At 40.0% G+C, this 20218-nt stretch overlaps 1 protein-coding gene across 2 annotated transcripts; it reads left to right on the top strand.

Annotated features, from left to right (window-relative positions):
* Window positions 1-1011: 1011 nt before the first annotated feature.
* GPR174 (G protein-coupled receptor 174) lies at window positions 1012-19190 on the top strand. 2 transcript variants are annotated; one of them, XM_005284482.3, is made up of 3 exons: window positions 1012-1266; window positions 7780-7855; window positions 15021-19190. In XM_005284482.3, exon 3 carries the CDS (start codon window positions 15649-15651, stop codon window positions 16627-16629), a length of 981 nt encoding a protein of 326 aa, XP_005284539.1. In that variant the 5' UTR covers window positions 1012-1266; window positions 7780-7855; window positions 15021-15648; the 3' UTR covers window positions 16630-19190. The 2 variants fall into 2 exon arrangements, with proteins under 2 accessions (XP_005284539.1, XP_065412599.1); XM_065556527.1 differs by lacking the exon at window positions 7780-7855.
* Window positions 19191-20218: the final 1028 nt, after the last annotated feature.

The raw sequence follows: 20218 nt of genomic DNA, 5'->3' as shown, positions 1-20218 counted from the left end.
GAGCTGGGAGAGTGAAGAACTGGAGATGATGCTAAAGAGATTGCCAGACAACGAAGGATGTACTGCTTCCTCAGAAGTCTCCAGCCAGCAAGAAGACTACAAACTAAGGAAGTAGAACAGTGATGGGGGACATATGGCTACCAAGATAGATAGGTAGAAAGGACAGTTAAAGGAGGGAAAGAAAAAAGGGGAATGGAGAGAACAGAGAAAGTGAGGAGGTGGGGTTTGGGAAATGGAGAGACTGAGGGATTTGGGAAGGGATGAGTAAACTAGTGGAGAGAGGGAAGAAAAGCGGAAATGAAGACGGTGACATAGGGCATGAGGAAGGGAGGAAATAGATGATGTGTGGGGGAAAAGATGATGGACTAGGGCATGGAGTGAAGAAAAGGAAAGGCACAATGGAAGAGAAATTCAAAAGGTCGAGATGAAATAAAGAAGGAAAAGAAAATCCTACTCTTTGGGGATTAAAAGAGATAATACACGTGGGGGCGGGGGAGGGGAGCAACAAACTAAATGAAGAAATGGAAAAAGGGAAAGAAAAGGCGTCACATAGTTTTCAGTACTTTTAACTCTGTCTCTTTGGCAGAAAAGGGGGCTCTGGGGGGAAAATTTTGCTGAGAACTGTTAGAAAACCTTATTTTGTCACTGAACCTCAGCACCTATTTCAGCTAATTCAAGCCCTGGTCTAGCCATTAGCTTACAGCCATTAAACTGTACCAGCAGGTACTTGTAGGGGATTTATTGTTAGAGCAAGGAGGAGCAGCAACCATTAAAGATAATATGGATCTACACAGCTATGAGGTTCACCAGGATGTGAATCCAGGGCATATTGACACAATTAAAAAATGATGTTCTCTGTTACTATAAAATCAGATCGCGAACTATCAGCTACTTGATTGGAAGACAAGAAAATGTCATATAAATAGAAATGGTCACTTTTCCTTCCCTCTTTTAAAGTGTAAATATTGCGTACATTTTGAACCATAGTGTCTCATCATTCGTCTGTGCTGCCCACTGGAAAAAGGAAATGTAAAATGTGCAGACTGCAAGTCGCTCTCTGATGTTATTCTGAAGCAGTGACAGCTCTCTACTACTGGCATTTCTGAGCTCAGATGTATTCTGAAAGCTCTCAGCAGTTGCACTTTTGGTTTATATATCAAGCAGAGAGTGGAAACTGTTGTATACGATCAGTAAAGTCAATTTCTGAGTGAGTCTCGTACCAAAAGCTACGCAGAGTTAAACAGAAACCAGGAGAAACTGCAAAAGGTAGGATTGTTATTTTGGGGGGGGGGGGCGCTAATTCGTAATCTTTGCTGTACTTTTTCTTTTAAGAAGTTTAAAATGTACCAGTTAACAATACAAGTTGGCTTTATACTGCATATTTCACTCACGTGGCAAAGACAGGATGGAATGAAAGAATCATTTTCAGAATGGAAGATAGGCTAGAGAATTTTCAAAAAAAATAGGAAGATTCATGGAGGGCATATAAAAATATTAGGTGATTGTAGTGCTGACGAAATTAAAATAAAGAAGTAGCATCAGAACTCTGGAGGGAAGCTAGTTTTTTTCTGTTTAGCTGAAGGGTGGATTTCTTCAATGTATATAAAACGATTTGTAGATCAGAGTTTTGCAGCTTTAGAAGTTTTTACATATTTTTTAGTTGTAAAATTTCAAACCAGATTTTCTACTTCTGTGATGAGGTTATCAAGAAAGAAACAATATTGACAAAGGGACAATTATAATTTTTTCCCATTCTTGTAAGCTCCATAGCTGAAATCAAGATTTCTAAAATTTTACTGACATGTCATTTTGTAAAAGAGAATATTTAGATTTTTAGAAGGAAATATGGAACATCCTCAACAAATCTATTAGTATCTCAGGTACTTGTTATACATATGTCTATAGATCTCACTTAAGTATAAGTAGGTGTATTTGTCTAATGGATTTTTATTAATGGAGCTCATCTTTGTACAAGACAATGCCCAGTATAACATGTTAACTCCAGGTAAAAGAAGAGTTCCTTTCTATTCCATTCCCACTTTTCCAGTTATTTCTAATACATTTTTTGCTTCATTTTTACCCCTTATATCTTTCCAAGTGATCAGATACCATGATGATGTATAAGAATGTAGGTAGATAGCTTTACACTGTGCTTAGCACAATGGTGTCTGAAACAAAGTCTAGGTATTGTTAAGCACATGGCAGAACTCACAATGGAGAATGTAAACAGAATAGTCTGGCTAAAACTCATATTGTTTTAATGCTAGCTGTAATTCACCTTTAATAACAGCTTTTTAAAATGATACAGTAATAAAAAGAAGAGGGATGTGTTGGTTAGCTGAGAATGGACTTTGTCTTTTTTACTCATGTAACAAGGGTGAAAAATATTAGCTAAGAATTAAAATGCAAAGTATTATATTTCAAATGGAATTAAACCAAGATATTGTACCATTTTTGCCTGAGTACTCTGGGAATTTATTAAGCCAAAATTCCCCCTCGCCCCCTCCTCACCACACCATTGACTCATACACTCTTAAACAGGCCAGTTTGTCAGTCTGTCTTTGAGTGGGTAGGGAAAGCACCAATAGCAGAACTTTGAGAAAGCTACATTAACTGTTTTGGGTTCAAACATCTATCATTACTGTAACAGTGGCTTTAAAAGCTTGTGTGAGCATGCTATCACCCCGTAGTTCTTTGTGAGCACTGGGCTGAGCCGTGCAGCTCAACATTTTTTAGTTATTACATTTTTCCTCCATGCTTTTCTTATAAAGCTGCGAATAAATTTGCTTTCAATGCAAGTTTTGCCTGAGTAAGGATGCCAGGTTTAGGCCCATAGTCTTGGTATCGGGATTGCACAGATTACTGCAGTATGAGCTTCCCCGCTGCTCTGCCAATGAACCCTAATCCTGGCCCCCTAAAAATCCAGTTATGAGCTGATTTATTTCTGTTGAGCAGAAGCTGCCAGTTATGCTGAACTCTGAAGTGGTTTCTTAACATGCACAAATGGTGGCTAGGAAACCACCACCGCCGCTTTCACTTAGGGTAAGGTCCACAATCCAGTACCTGGCCCAAGTGGGCGCAGTGCATGGGTTGGGGTTGGAAGGCAGGGAAAGTAGAATTCACCCCACATGGCTTGGAGCAACAGCAGAGTCGCTCTGTGGTAGCTTCTGCAGTCCAGTGGGTAGAATAGGATGCCCAAATGCCAAGAATAGCCTCTGTGGATCCTTCTGCAGTGCCTCCAGAGGAGAGGATTGGAGGATCCATACAGTGGCAGATTTCCTCAAACACCTCAAACATGGCATCCTTGCAGGGGTCCTGTCCAGTGCTACCTGGTTTGCAACTAGCCCCATCAAAGACACCAATGAAAATGGCTCCTCACATTAGAACATAAGAATGGCCGTAGTGAGGCCTTGTTTATGCTACTGCTTAAATTGACGTAAGTTATGTCGCTGAGGGGTGTAAAAAAACATAACGTATATCAACTTAACGTGGCTATGTTGGCGGGAGATGCTCTCCTGTCGACATAGCTTCTGTCTCTCATTGAGGTGGATTAATTATGTCAACAAGAGAGCGCCCTCCCATTGACTTATCGTGTCTTCACCAGACCTGCTAAATTGACGCCGCTGCATTGATTGCAGCAGCACCGATTTAGCGCCATAGTGAAGATGAGCCCTGAGTCAGTTCAATGGTCCATCTAGCCCAGTATCCTGTCTCTGACAGCGGCTAGTGCCAGATGCTCATGGCAGTTGGAAGTTTAGGGACACCAGGATCATGGGGTTGCATCGCTAACCATCTTGGCTAATAGCCTTTGAGGGACCTTTCCTCCATGAATTTATCTAATTCCTTTTTGAACACAGTTATACTTTTGGCCTTCACAATATCACAACGAGTTCCACAGGTGGACTGTGTGTTGTGTGAAGAACTTCCTTATGTTTTTTTTTTTTAACCTTCAGCCTATTAATTTCATTGAGTGACCCCTAGTTCTTGTGTTATGTCAAGGAATAAATAACACTTTCTTATTGACTTTCTCCACACCATTCATGGTTTTAGAGACTTTTATCATATCTCCCCTTAGTTGTCTCTTTTCTAAGCTGAACAGTCCCAGTGTTTTTAATCTCTCCTAATATGGATGGCATTACATAGCCCTAATCATTTTCATTGTCCTTCTCTGCAATGAAATTCTAATATGCCTTTTTTAAGATGGGGTGGCCAGAACTGCACGCAGTATTCAAAGGTTGGGCATACCATGGATTTATATAGTGGCATTATGTTATTTTCTGTTTTATTATCTGTCCCTTTCCTAATGGTTCCTAACATTTTGTTAAATTTTTTGACTGCTGCTGCACATTGAGCTGATGTTTCAGAGAACTATCCATGACAACTCCAAGATCTCTTTCTTGAGTGGTAACAGCTAATTTAGACCCCCTCGTAGCCATGGGAAGGGTTCTGGATTTGCCCCTTAGTGCATTGATCTGGAATTGATCAAATCATATTTGTAGAATAAAGTTGATTACTATTCATGATAGTATTTTAATTGTTATTTTAAAAAAGAAATTCCCTCTTTGCTTGGTGGGTAAAGAATTCAACATATGTATTATTGGTATCATCATCAGACAGTCATATTTTCCTCCTAACTTACGCAATGTTCCATGCACAACCTGTGAGTTGAAATTGAAGTTTCGGCAAAAGCAAACTAGCCAACTTGTTTAGCAGGGATCACCTACAACCACTGAGACTTGCTTGGAGTTTCAGGCTTGTTCCTTAAAAGTGCTTGAATACTCCAAGTGAAACTTGAGCAAGTGCATCTCCACCCTCTATTTTCATAAGAAACCAGAGGGTTTTGCTAGTTCTGTCCCTCATAAGTAGACTTCAGGGGCACTGGCAAGGTAGACCTTCTCCTCTCTTCAGGTATCCTCCCTGTTCCCTATTCAGGAAGAGTAAGACTGGGAAATGCTCTCTGATCTTGCTGCTGCCTTTTAACTACCCACTTGCTGCATGTTGGCACTGAGAAGTCTCACAATGCCCTGCACTATAATTATTGTTCATTAGCTGTAAAGTACAGGTAATCTGCTTGGCATGGCACAAGGTGCAAATAAAGATGGCCCCAGCCCCAAGAAATTTACACAATCCCTGTTTGTGGTGGAGTTTAATATGATGCACTCTGGATATCAGAGGAGACAACAGCAGGGCTGGATTCTATTCCTGCAACTGAATGGAGATGGTAGGGATAGGCAGGCTTGCTGCTATTACTAATAACAGTAGTGTCTACAGCCCCCAGCTGAGATCAGGTTCTCATTGAACCAGGCATGGTACCTACAGATAGTAAAAGACATTCGGTCTGTGTGATGTCGGAATGAATAAGGGGAAGAGGCTAGCCAAACAAACACTCATTGATCACCCCACAAGGGGAAGGGATGAATTTGTTGCCGTCCCAAAGAAGGGAGCCAAAGTCTACCGCTACGCCAGGAGACACTTACTTGTAAGTAGAGGTGTCCTTGGGCTCTGTTTGGGAGTAGGGAGGTTTTGTTGAAGGAAAGAAGTTCCCAGACAAATTTAGTGTGGTTTCAGGTTTTAATCCTGCAGGCTCAGCCAGCCCTCATGAATACTTACTCCATAGTTAAATTGGCGAGGCCTTGATTATTAATAAAAAGCTATAGCCTCCATTTATAGAGCACCTTTACTATCACATGGCCTTTCCATAGTCACGCCTCACTGAAGTCCAGTCACTTCGTGGATAAACATAGCAGCTGCTTAAAAGCAAAGTAGATAGCAGAATACAATTATCTGAGCTGCAATTGGTTCAAAACAGCAGGGCTAACAGTCCTTCTCAGAGAAAGTTTAATGACAGCACCTAGGCGGGACCTTCATATTAGTCTCATTGAAAAGATGGTATCGCAAACAGCACAATACATCCAAGTGCTGAACAGGCACAATAGTTCAATCCTGATTCAGAAATGGGTGCTAAATACAGAATCATAAACATCACTTTGATTAGAATCTAGAGACCTCCCTTCTAAACACTGACTCAGTTCAACATTGCTGAATTTGTGAGACAGGATCACAGCACCATGTGGGATGGCTAATTGCTGTAAGTCTCATACTGGCTTTGCAACTGTCTTCTGGTATTTTTAGCTGTACTTTTTGCCTCTTTCAAAACATCTACATGTTTTAAGTTATGACAGTGGTTTTCAACCTTTTTTTGTTTGTGGACCCCTAAAAAATTTTGAGTGGAGGTGCAGGCCCCTTTGGATATCTTAGCCATAGTCTGTGGACCCCCAGAGGTCCAGAGACCACAGGTTGAAAACCACCATGTTAAGACATTTATGCACCAGCCCCCACAGCCTGCAGGAGGAAGTGTAAGTTTGAAGCCCACTGGATAGGTGTGTTCAAAATGTGCTATATCACCTCCCTAATATACTTGATAACTGAAACACAGTAAACTGGCGGGGGAGGAGGATATGGGGGGAAACTAATAACATTAGCTAGTCTCAGGCATAATGTAAGGAAGCATTCAGATACCATAATGATAATTTCCGTAAGAGGATGGACTGAGGAATAGATGGATTAGATAGAAGCTTCCTCATGCAGTTATGCCAATGCTCCAAAATCCTGAAGTGTAAAATCATGGCTATTCCACTGCATGTCCTCTGAAGCAGACATCACCAACCATATTGAATCATGCACTAGATCAGTGGTTTTCGAACTTTTTTAGGTTGCGTATCCCTTTCCAAATGTACTCTACCGCCTACCTCCAGCTAAAATAGGCAGAGGTGACACTTAAAAGAGAAAGAGGAGTTAAGATTTATAAAATTTAAACTCACTCCCATCCCCCACTTGTGATTTCACCTCAGGTTCACAACTTGGTGCGTATTAAAAAGCAGAATCATGAATTATTAAGCTTTGATTATTGATGCATGAGGAAACAGCTTTAAATTCTAAGTTAGCCATAAAAAACACAACATATTCCCGTCTTTCATCTTCCAGTAAGGTCAAGGCAGTGTGAGCTAATATGCATTTGGCAACTTGACATATTAGAACAACAGCAAAAACTCTGGCTGTATGGACAAACAGTCACAAGAGTCTTGGGGCTCAAGTATAATACAGTATAATGCTCTCAACATGATCTAATATTAGAAGTATCATCTGTATATTCTAGCAGTAAGAAAACACAGGAACTTTGGTTTTCACATACTATTTCAGGGTAACAGTTAGACCCCAGTTGTTTACAGCAAAGAGAAGTATGTTAGGTGCTGAAGATACCTAGCAAAACCCTGATGGTCACTTCTGAGAGAAACCTTTTTGGGGGCTAAAGCAGGGGAAATCTCAGAGAGGTTCTCTCCTCGTGGAGATTTCTCCTCAGTTAGTCTGTCAGAGGATGCAATTTGTCTTCTGCCCCCACAGAACAAGATGGAGAAATAGAGAAAACTGTTTGAAAGAGCAAAATATTTCTTCTCAACTGACATTTTTATAAAGACAACAGCCTGGGTAATTATCAGACTGAACTTTATTACTATTACAGTAGGGCCTAGACACCCCAAAAACATATTGAAAGAGGCAATTCCTGGCCTGAAAAGCTTATAAAATATAGGAAGCCATAACCCGCCCCCAAACTTAAGAGTCACCACCCCACCCCCTCTATCTTGTCACCCGCAGTTGTCATCATAAGAAAGAGAAGTCTAGGTACATTACATTGTTAGTATTATAATATTTCTGTTTACATGGCATTCATAGGAAACAGTTATTTTTGCTCATTGCTATTCTCCATATTCTCTTTTATAGGCTCCATAAGAGAAATAGGAGAAACAGAAGGGTATTACAGTCAGCAGTGTCCCTATAGCCACCACCCAAGGAGTAGGTCAGTAATAAGAAACTAAATGTTGTGTACAATATCTGATAAACACTCTATCCACATTTTCTTTTCAATGCTACTTTATATTATATTGCAGCACATACATTAACTTTACATCTAGCATGGTATGTTTACAGGAGGGGGGATGGGAATTTGCTGTTGGTATAGACCAGCCACAAGCTACTAAACTCCCCGGAAGCAAGGGGAGGGAGTTGTGATTCAGGGAGTTTCTCTGAGGTAAAATACCTCCTTGAGTGACTCCTGGGTGGTACATCTTACAGACCACTTCTTGCTCAGGGCTGTACTTAATGGCATGAGTTAGCAGGGATGCCATTTCAAATTTTGGTGTGGGGGGCAACTTTAACCATGATTCCAGGTGCCTAAAACTTAGACACCTGAAAACTCTAGATTGTTTGCAGATAACAACTTAGAAATTAGCAGACAGGATCACTGTATCTAATTCCTATGTAAAGAAAGAAAAATATATACAAACACCAATTAAAGCCATATTTTAAATTTCTATGTGAATTTAGAACAATCAGGAGATAATACAATCCCAAGACTTGACGTATCAGTTTTGGACCCTTAACACAGATATCAGAAATATAAGTTTGATACTTTGTACGCTATCTTTAGTAGAGAGAAATAAAAAGAAATAAAATCTGCTTAAAATCTGCTTACTTTCTCTGACACACAGTGTTACTGCCATTATCTACTCTATTTTAGTCAACTATTTTTCACTCCACTAAAAATGTATTTACTTAATTTTTTTAACATATGTGATTAAAGTGTTTTTTTTTCTCTTTATTAAAAACAGGAATTAATTTTTCTAAATATTTTTGGCATGTACGTGACTCATTAACATTTACATCCATGATTACTATTAGTATCAAACTTGGAACCACTTTTATTTTTGTATGAATTTGAAATTATTTTACAGAGATAATTAAAAACACAATTTGAAAATAGGTGACCTTATCTGCATAGTGTCTAAAGTTATGTATTTAGCTAATTTTTTAAAAACTTGCACCGCTTATGTGAGTACAAGCTAAATTTGCATTCTAGAATGACACTATTATTTGATTGTATCACTTTAAATAATGAATGACAAAGCACAATATAGTAATAAAAGTAATAATGATAATTACTCAGCCGGGACAGGGTAGGTATTTTGGAACTCACCACTCAAAGAATTAATGTTAAGCATAAGAGAGAAATAAAATTATGAAATGCACAGACCAATCAAAAAAAATAACAGTACTGTAATCCTTAATGAACTTTGAAAGAATAAAATTGCAGAGAATATATGTGCATTGGCAGTTCGACAGGAAGTACCAAGAAGTACCAACAACCTACAAGAAGTATCAACAATAATATATATGTACGTGTGTGTGAGTGTGAGTGAGAGAGAGAGAGTGTGTTGGGGAAGTCTGTGTGGGAGACTGTGTGCGCCCCCTGAGTGTGTCAGCATACTGTCTCTTTAAGCTGAACATTCAGGAGTCTGAACATTTGTTCAGTACAGCAGCAGCTGCCACCCCCACTCCTGAGTCAGAGGCACAAGTGCAGACAGGCTCCCTGTCCCCCCCCACCTCTAGCATCGGGCAAGTTCCCCCAAAGCCCTGCCAGACATGGATCTGCTTCCCAAAGAAGGGGAGACTAGAGCTGGGCTGCTGGAGAGCAGTGGCTGCTGGCTGGGCGCCCAGCTCTGGGAGGAGGGGGGAACTAAAGCAAATGGTGGGGTGGCTATAACCCCTACAATACCCCCTCCCCCAATGCCACCCCTGGACCTGGTTGCATATCACTGCAGCGCTCCTCCTGGATCTGGGGCGTGCGCCATGAGCAGACCTCTGGTATGAAACTCAGCGGGGAGGGGGGAGCAGGTGTTCTTCCCACCCTCCCTAAATGGCAGCCCTGCGAGCTAACACAATCATAGAATCATAGAATATGAGGGTTGGAAGGGACCTCAGGTCATCTAGTCCAACCCCCTGCTCAAAGCAGGACCAATCCCCAACTATATCATCCCAGCCAGGGATTTGTCAAGCCTGACCTTAAAAACCTCTAAGGAAGGAGATTCCACCACTTCCCTAGGTAACCCATTCCAGAATGCTTTGTCTCATTCTAGATCCACTGAACCCTGGTCCATCAGGGAAATCCACTGGTGGGCCGGGACGGTTTGTTTACCTGCAGCGTCCACAGGTTCGGCCGATCGCAGCTCCCACTGGAACAGCGAACCGCGGCCAGTGGGAGCTGCGATTGGCCGAACCTGCGGATGCTGCAGGTAAACAAACTGTCCCGGCCCGCCAGCGGATTTCCCTGACGGGCTGCATGCCAAAGGTTGCCGATCCCTGGCCTAGTGCATTGTGGGCACTACCTTAAAGCAATAATGAATATATAGAATTACAATACTGTATGGAAGATGCTATTAATACCCTTTTTATTAAGTATAAAAGATAAGTTTCTGTGTTGTGCCTGCCAAAATCTGACCTGTCAATATAAAAATATTGCCACTTAAACAAGAGAAACAAAATAGAAAAAAAGGAAGTTACTTATGGTTTATAGTTAGACACAGAAAGTCTTTGTAATGCCATAAACTGAAGGTAAACAAGCATGCAGAACATGTGAAACATGATTTCCTCTTTTAGCACCATGTTGGGTTTTATATTGTATTTTTGATTAAAATGCTGTACATTTTTGTTTGGAATTTTCCAGTTGCAGTTTCTCACTTTGCTTGTACTTTTTCCTCTTGCAAAAGTTGTCATTCTTCTCATGGGGTGACTCAGAAGATCACAAGCATCGATGCCTATAGCTATATATGGAATCCCTTCAGTGAAAGCATAATTTTAAAAAAAATTCAGTGCTTGATTTTTCTGTATTTCTGCAGTGTCTCCTGAAGCTTCCCAATGCACAGGGAGAGGGACACACTGCTACAGCCCTTCAGGCTAAGATTTTCAGGAGAGCCAAAGGGAGTTTCGTTCCCAAATCCTATTGAACATCTTTAGGAGTTGGGTGCACAACTCCCGTAGGCCTTTTTGAAACATCCTAACCTTAATGGGGAAAGCATTCTTTCCCTGTGTACTAGGCCAGTTCTGCTAGCTGGTGCCTAGCAGGTGGAGCCATTGTTCCAGCTAGTCTCTACTTTTCTTCACTTTTCTTTTTGGGTTACTGTAGGAAAACAGGTTTGTAAATGGGGAGCAGTCTGTGAACTTTCTTGAGTGCAAGGACGGCAATTCTATTTAGCTGTATGCAGGCTGTGCAAGGAGAGAGAGACTCCTTACTTTTCCCCTCTCTCACTGTGTGCCTGTTTAAGGACTAAGCAGAATCTAGCCTTTGAGGTTATGATGCCTTTGATGAATTATGTAATGTTAGGCAATGTCTATTATTTAGTGCAAGTGTAATGATATTGTGTTACTAATGGAATTAAGGGAAATATTTCAGGAGGAGTAAATACAGAGTGAATGATGGTGACATTTACACAATAAACCAGAGTGGGAAAAACACTGAGGCTATTTTAGTCAGTACTGGTTCATTTAGAGAAGCTTCACCATCCATTTTACCAAAGTTGTTTGTGTGTGTGCGCAACATGTGTGGCTTGTGTAAGTTGCACTGAATTGCACTACCCCCTCATTTGCATGTGGACCATTGATGTAGGGCCAAATCTATCTTGCCTTAGTCATCTAGTTAGTCCTAGTGCAGTAATGTGAGTGAGATTTAACCTTACTGGCGGGATGAATTTTGCTGGGAACCGCCATGCAAGAGAGGGCTTATAAAAAATGCACCATTGAGAGATTTTTAAAAAATGAAGCTGTTTTAGGCCCTGAGCCTGCAAACACTTATACACATGCTTATCTTTACTCATATGAGCAGTCCTATTGAAGTCCATGGGACTAATCACGTAAATAAAGTTAAGCACACATAAGTTGTGCAGATTTGGGACCTTATTATCCAGACAGAGATGAAATCATTTTAATATCACAAATTCAGAACTTTAAAATGAATTCAGTGCTACATGTTAGAGAAAATCAGGTTAGTGTGAAGAGGAGAAAATAAACCTCAGGCTGGCCCGTGCAATTATTTATTAGCCTCCTTTGTTCAGTCATCAGAGTGCATAATTCTGGAATGACAAAGTAGGTGAGGTAATATCTTTTATTGGACCAACTTCTGTTGGTGAAAGAGACAAGTGTTCAAACTACACAGAGCTCTTCCTCAGGTCTAGAATGACAACATTGAATCTGTTACCTAACACCAAGAGGAACTGAGATTAATACATGCGGTATCAGGTAATAGTTTAATTGACCTTGTTCAATATGCCCCAATCTCTCAAACATTTGCACATCTGTGTAACTTAACACAGTGGGTTGTTCAATTGAACTCAACGGGCTATTCAGGTGCACATTTGAAGGGTAAAGGCCTTATTTTATGTCTTGAGCATTGTCATCTAATGCTACTGTTGTGCTCAGGAAAGCAGGTAAAGGCACTGGTTGGGAAGCACAGACATAGGATATTTATTTAATTGGAGTTCTACAAAATAAAAAGGGGGGGCCTTTCTCAGGCATCCCAACACCCATTACAAAAATGAAAAGTAAACTAAACAGAAGCTTAGCCTGGAATAGCCTCCCACTAGAAGTTGTGAAGGCAAACAACTAGTTTTAAGAGAGAGCTGGACAAATTTATGAGTGCAACTGTATGAGAAGATTGTTTGTGATGGTAGGGGGCAGAGCTCAACAGCCTAGAGACTCATGTCTGGTTTACATCTTATGTTCCTAAAGCTCTCATGCTTCAGCGTTTCAGCTGGCCACTAGCAGGGGTCAAGAAATGAATTTTCCCCCCATTTTTAAAAATCTCCTTCCTCTGAGCATCAGGAAAGCCATTGCTGGAAATAGGTCACTGGGCAGGGTAGGCCAGGGCCCTGGGATGGCACTGAGCAGTCTCTCTCTCAGGTGCTTGGCTGCCTTGTTTTTGCTGACATGCTTGGGGTGTAGCTCATTACCATATGTAGGGTTGGGAAGGAATTTCCCCCAATTCAGATTGGCAGGGACCTTGGGGATTTTTTGCCTTTGCGGTGTGTGGGTGGGGGTCACTTGTCAGGATTAAATGAAATGCCATTGCAGGGCCCTTGAGCACCAGTGCACCTGGGTTCCTCCTATTATCTGCCTGTGGCACATATTAGTGTAGTCTCCTGTGTGGGTCTCATTTACTTTGCTCTTATTTCGGTTGTTGGGGTTAGTGTGCAGGTGCTGGGGGGTGTTAGTGGCCTGTGATACACAGGAAGCCAGACTAGATGGTCACTTCTGGCCTTAAACTCTATGACTCTATCATTCCCCTGGCCCATAATACTGAACTCACTCCAAAACACAACACTTTCCCCGCCCCATAGATCAAATTCTCTTCAAATGACATCCTCCACAACAGACAGCACAAACAGACATGCCTTGCGGAGTGCTTTTAAAGCCAACAACCTAGGCTATGCTGCACCACAAGAGAAGGCAGTTCATCTCAGAGCTGTCAGCCCACTCCTCACAGAAAACATTCTACTACCAGTCATTTCTCTTGTAAGTCACAGGTGCTCCAGTTTGAGTGCCTCTGCTGATTGCAGCTGCCACAGTACGGCTCAAGAGGAGAGGTGGTTTCTTGTGTAGGAAGGTGCCAAGACATTTGGGGTGTTGTAGACATTGACTTATCATATGTTAACAGTATATTCAAGATGCTTTCAGCTGCTCGGTTTGTCATTTGCAGGGGCCTTTACCTCAACAAAATACTGGCTGTGTGTGACAGATCTTTTTGTGAGATATTTCATCTATTAATAAAAAAGTCACATTTTTATAAACTTTAGTATCAGCACCTTCTTGTGAGAAGGTAGGCTGGATATGCAAGATATTATAGTGATATCAACTGTGAGGAAAAGCAAACATATAGCCACTCTTTTACTTTCAGTTTCAAGGGGAAACCTATTAACTGGCTGCTGAAGTAACTGATGGAACCAGTGTGAAAAATTAGTGGAAGAACTTTTCTTAAAAACCATGTTCACAGAACACAAAATAGCATTTTTCCCTAGAATGGAGTTTGGCTAGGAGGAAAGGCCGCCATTTTGCGACCTGAAATTCTGGTTTAGCATAACAGCATTTGCACTGACAGAAAGGTCACATTTTCAGATTAATATATCAGCCTCATTTACATGAGAAACAGATTCTTTTCTTCAACGTGGCAGTAGCCTGAGACCTTAGAGGTTTGCAGCACATACAAACTGTAATTATATGGTTTTAATCAGATGAGAAAAGAAAAGGAAGTGCTCCTTCTTTTGGGTAAATATCAAAAGTTCCTTCTGTGGATGACTTTTATGAAAAGTTTCTTAAATTTTGGACATTTATGGCAGGTTAGGTTATTTTATCATTGCAAAATTATGGATATAAAATATTTTTACTTAAAGAATTTGTCTTAGGCACCAAATTCAATATTGGTGCAACTCTACTGACTTCAGTGGTGTTACAGTAGGGATGTATTTGGATCAATGTGGTTATTAACATAAGGGAAGACATAGGCACTTCTTGAAGGGCTCATTACTTTATTAATCATGCAACACGCTAGACTCCATTGCAGATTCCCAGGCATGACTACTTGGCATAGGAACTATCCAATCTACCTACCTAATCAGTACCTAGGGACACATAGTGATACAAAGTACAAAGTCCCCTTGTCAGGATGTCTGCTGCCCCCAACAGGTGCAACTAGGCATAAGAAGGTGCTTCCTTTTGACAGATACCTCAGTTAGTGGGAAAGAATTTGATAAAACCACTTAGTTATTAGCAAATAAGGATGTACTAGGGTCAGAGAGGAGTTCTGCTTAAAGATGCATAACACTGGATTAAATGATGCAGGTGTAGTGATTAGACTGTTCTATACTTCCTTCTTATTCTGCAGTGGCCTTGCTCTCACTTTCACTGAAGATGACAAAGGACTTGATTTTCTGAAGTGCTGAGCACCCACTGATCTTGATGAAGACAATGGGAGCTGTGGTGCTCAGCATCTTAAAAAGCAGGCCCGTCTTGGATAAAAATTAAGTTTCTTACAAGATTTCATAAACACACATTATATATGGGGGGGGGGGGGGGGTTTCAAAAAAGCATACTCCTATATGGCATTATATTAGTCAGTAATTTTCCTCGTTTTCTTTCAGCTGCAGGTCTGCATCTATTTTGACATTTGGGGGCTGAGAAAACTGGCTGTGAAATACCTCCAGATGGATGATTTTGAGGATGCTATTGCACATGTGTTTATTACTTAGAGCACCACGTAGTGAATGCTCCTTATTCCCACCTGCACCCTGTCTTCATGCTGAGCTTCATTTTATCAGCACCACAAGCAATTATATTCAAGAGGCATTTGAGAAAGAACGTGACCAGTGTCATACGTGACTTACTCACCACAGGACAGAGTTTCTTCCAAAATCAGAATAGATGACATAGAAACTGAAACCTACGTAAAAGTGAAGCCCGAAGGAAATGTCATGTGTAGTTTTTACCTCAGGACAATCTGGTCAGCAAGAATCTTTAGAGGAATAATGTTATCAAGCCTTGCTAGCAACAATCTTACTTAGTTAGATGAACACAAAGTAAACAAGATACCGTGAAGCGCAAAATAATGCTGTACAAAAAAGCAAGGGGATGCAAAGGAACAAGACAAGTAAATGTTAAGTTTGCAGCTTCTCCAGTATTTTTTAATTGTTACCTATATAGGAAATTTGACGATAGCTGGAAATTCCATTGGTAACGTAAACTTCTCATTAGAGTTCACATCTGTGCTAAATGAAAATAAACATGACGACAGACAGCTCAACCTGTTACAACGATACTGATGTTAAGCATTACTATACAATAACATACACTTTGATTCTGGTCCCTGGATTAATAGGGAATGTTTTAGCTCTGTGGGTCTTTTATGGCTACATGAAAGAAACCAAGAGGGCTGTGATATTTATGATCAATCTAGCCATTGCTGACTTAGCACAAGTTTTATCCCTTCCTCTAAGGATTTTCTACTACTTGTCTGGAACATGGCACTTTGGAGAAGGTCTCTGTATATTTTGTTTCTACCTTAAGTATGTAAATATGTATGCAAGCATCTACTTCTTGGTTTGCATCAGTGTAAGACGATTTTTGTTTCTTATGTACCCCTTCAAGTTCAGTGACTGCAAACGTATATATGATGTGTACATCAGTATCGCTGGGTGGATTGTAGTCTGCATTGGCTGTTTGCCTTTTCCTCTTCTAAGATTTAACTCTAGTAAGATGAATACCAATACGTGCTTTGCAGATCTTCCCATAAAGGAAATTAACCTTTCCAACTCCATTGTGATGATGACCATAGGTGAGCTGATTGGGTTTGTAACTCCTCTGCTGATAATTCTGTATTGCTCATGGAAGACTATCCTATCATTAAAAGAAAAGAATTCCATTTCCCATGACTTTGGAGAGAAAAAAAAGGCTTTAAAGATGATCCTCACCTGTGCTGTGGTATTTCTGATTTGCTTTGCACCTTATCATATCAGTTTTCCTTTAGATTTCCTTGTTAAATCAAGACGGATAGAAAACCAATGTGCCCGAAATGTGATTTCAATATTTCATGCAGTGGCTTTGTGTCTTGCCAGTTTGAATTCCTGTGTAGACCCAGTCATATACTACTTCACTACAGATGAGTTCAGAAGACGACTTTCAAGACAAGATTTGCAAGACAGTATTCAGTTACACAACAGAGGTTATGCGAAAAAACATTCCAGAACTGTGTAATAAGGTGAAGTGGTGGAATATTAATATTGCACTTTCTGAAATGATTAAAAGGATGTTCAACATCATATTTATGTGGCCCAGCATATTGGGGAAAATTCTGAAATCCTTTCTCAGGCAAACATCTGTTGATTTCAATGAGCGTTGGACTGATTAAAAAACTGACAAAGGACTTGAGGATTTGACCTTTTTCTTGCAATCTTTTTGTGAATATTGAATTTAAACAACATGTTATGTATATTATAAAAAAGAATTGATATAGTGCCCAAGCCAGAACTAGCCAAGCCAGAATAAAATAGCTTTGTTCATGTGAAACTGATGAGTGTGAGGTTGGGATTTCACTTGCTGAATGGATGTAAGGGCCAGGGCACTAATTCTGCATCCAGCTATTGCTGTGTATAGAACAGTGGCTTGAAGGATGTCACCTGCCACTACCCTCCTATATCAGCTTTCAGCCATGGAATATATAATATACATTGTCCCCCTGGTCACAACCACAACACGTCCACTTCTACAACTCTGCAATGCTTTGCAGAGGCCCTCAGGAGATATCTCATGTATGTCCACATGCCCATCTGAGAAAATTCTCTGCTACTTTGGCCAACAGTGCAGAAGAAATGCATCATTTCTGCTAATTTGCACCTTAACGGAGAAGGCTCAGTATTTGGCTCATGGTTAGGAGGCCACTAATCCCCCAAACTAAACCTAGGTTAGACAAGCGTGGTAAGGCCCCCACCAGCAAAAAACAATTGGCTACAATGCACAAATAGACCTAGCTGAGGAGAAGCCACACAGTACAGTTTTGGTGGATTATGTAAAGAGGAGAAAGTAATATGTTGGAGGCATGGCCTGTGAGGCCCTGTGTAGTGCAAATTCTGTGCAGATTAGGTGCAACAGTCTACACCCAGTACCCATCTCCATACCTTTCTGTAATATCTGCTACCCTGCCACATGCTGGCGACTGCTGGCTGGGATTGAGCATGGCCCAGCAAAGCTCTTTGATTTGGATTTTGCTATGTGGCCTGGATTTGGCCCTAAAATAAGAAGCACTTGGCAAGATATTATTTATTTTTGTGATGAACGCTGAATTCAGAAACGTTGTCAAAACTTTGAATTAAGTAAAACTGTATTCATATTGGGCCAATCCCTGATGTCACTGGGCTCCTTACTCAGACAATATTCCTTTTGACTTAAAAGAGAATTTTCACTAAATAAGGACTTCCAGATTTGGCCCCTTACTAAAACAGTAATGATTATTTAATTTGTATAGAGTGCCAAGAGTCTGCTTAATGCAATACTAACCATATGGAGAGGAAGAGGAAGTTCTTGCCTCTCAACAAGTTTACAATTTAAAAATTAATTAACATTGCCTCATATTTTTGAGTAGATCATGTTATATATTCCATCGCCTTGGTTCTAAGATATGGTTGGGTTAATCTATTAAGAAAAAAGTAAGGACCGACTTGTAATTTTACCTGTTTCTATAATCAAAAGTCCTAAAATGTCCAGAAAGCCTTCTTTTCCCCACTGTCTGTTTCTGGTTCAGAGATAGAAATGCCAAAATACTATGAGAAAGATTTCACTGCTAATTTTGCAGACTTGAGTAAGCTTCCAATAAAAGGCTCCACACTTCAGGATATTTGTACCAAACCAAATGTCAAACAAATATTTTAAGGCTCACCCCTTGCTAAAGGTGCAGCGTGAAATGATTTCTTACTTACAACTGACTTTTTGTGACTACCTTCTGTGTTGTCAGTCACATTGCAAGTGTATTTTGCAAAATATTCAGTGGGAGTCCAGGTTTACAAGCCCACTGTTCATTTCATGATTGATTTGAGAAGATGCTCTCTGTAATTCTAAAAATGCCAAACTCTAGCCAAGTGGAAACCAATGAGAGCTTCATCTCTGATTTCAATAGGGCTAAGATATGGCCAGAGGAGTCTAAACTCTCTGAATTTTGCTGGTTTACATTTTGTTATTAAAAGTAAACTACTTTAAACTAAAGTGTTATTTTAATGCAGAAGATTAATGTAACTAGCAGCAAAGATATTATATAATAGCCTTGGAGAGATTCTTAACAATGGTTCAAACCTGTTTTTTGTTTTGTTTAAGCAATTTATTTAATACTAAATATCAAAATCCTGGGACTGCTGTTTGGACTTAACCCTGCATTTCACTGGCACCCTTCTGTGAAATTTATTTTGTATGAAAATATATTTTTTTTAATGTTAAAAATACTGTGAAAATGTAGAGTTTTAATTTAATGAAAATGTAGTTTTGCTAGATAAGGACCTAATTTATAAAATGTTTACTTTCCTTTTAATTGATTGATGTGTAAGGACATAAAGCTCATTTTATATATACACACACACACAAACACACACTCAATAATCCCTTTGTACATGCATATGCATGAGTCAGTGTGCCTGTGTCTGTATTTGTGTGAGTATATAATGCTAGACAGGTATTTCATGGAAATTGTAACTTGTCATTAGAAATGGAAAATAATCTATTTTCCAGCATCTACATAATATACCTGACTGTATATAATTAAATAAAAAATCCAATTTTTATAAAGTAGCTCATCTCCAAATTTATGCAACCTCTTACGTCACCTGTTCACCCTGCTATAAAAACCAACTCCAGGAAATTGAATCTTGCTGCTGACACCTGCCTGTCAATGGCACTATAAAGACCGGTGGAAAACCCTGCTCAATAGGGACCAAATAGCTCTGTAGAGAGCAAAGATCCACTTTCTCTGGTCAGTCATCACAGAAGGCACTGGTTACTAGAGCTGATTTGTCAAAGTCATTTTCATCCCAAGGGTCCCAAAAAGGGATGATTTCCATTTATTCAAACAAATATTTTCATTTTCAATGTTTTTGTTTGTATTTTGGTTTTTTTGGTTTCTTTCCTCATTTTCTTATTTCTTTTTTCTTTCACCAGTTTTTCTTTTTGTCACTAGTGGAAAAAAAGTGCAGGGAGAGAGTAGAAATTTAGAAATAAAAGAGTGAAAGGGGAGAAAAAAAGAGACAGAAAATTGACAAAAAGCATTTTCCAGTTTTGTTAAAAATAATCGTTTGTGTGTGTGTGTGAGAGAGAGATATTTCACCAGCACTATTGGTTATCCACACTGGGCCATATCTATTCCTCCTCTTTCTCTACTGACTTTGCTAATGTAAGCCCAACAATGAGTTGGGCCCACTGCTTGTTTCAAACTAGTAACTCCCCACTCCACCACCTCCTTCATGTTCTCCACTGAGCACTGAAAGGAGTTTGACATCTTCTTTCAAATGTTGCTAAGATACAAGTCTCCATTATTGCCTCCAGCCTACATGCAGCTTTCACACCCTTGTATCAAATCCATATAGGATCCTATATGATCTCCTCACAGGGCCATCTTGCAACTTCAGTTGCCATCTCTGCCTCTCTACTTATTTTAGGGTGTAGCATATGGAGAAGCATAATTCTTTTACATACCTTGGACAAAATGTAGCCCTGTGGAGAGTGGGCACAATTTCATTGAAGTTAATGGAGCAGTTAGATTGCCAGTTAGTCTGATATCTATGAATTGTGAGATATACACACAGGA

Source organism: Chrysemys picta, chromosome 9 (genome assembly GCF_011386835.1).
Source record: "Chrysemys picta bellii isolate R12L10 chromosome 9, ASM1138683v2, whole genome shotgun sequence".
Lineage (NCBI taxonomy): Eukaryota > Metazoa > Chordata > Testudines > Emydidae > Chrysemys > Chrysemys picta.
The sequence above is the reverse complement of the archived record's forward strand: the minus strand, read 5'-3'. Positions and strand labels throughout refer to the sequence as shown.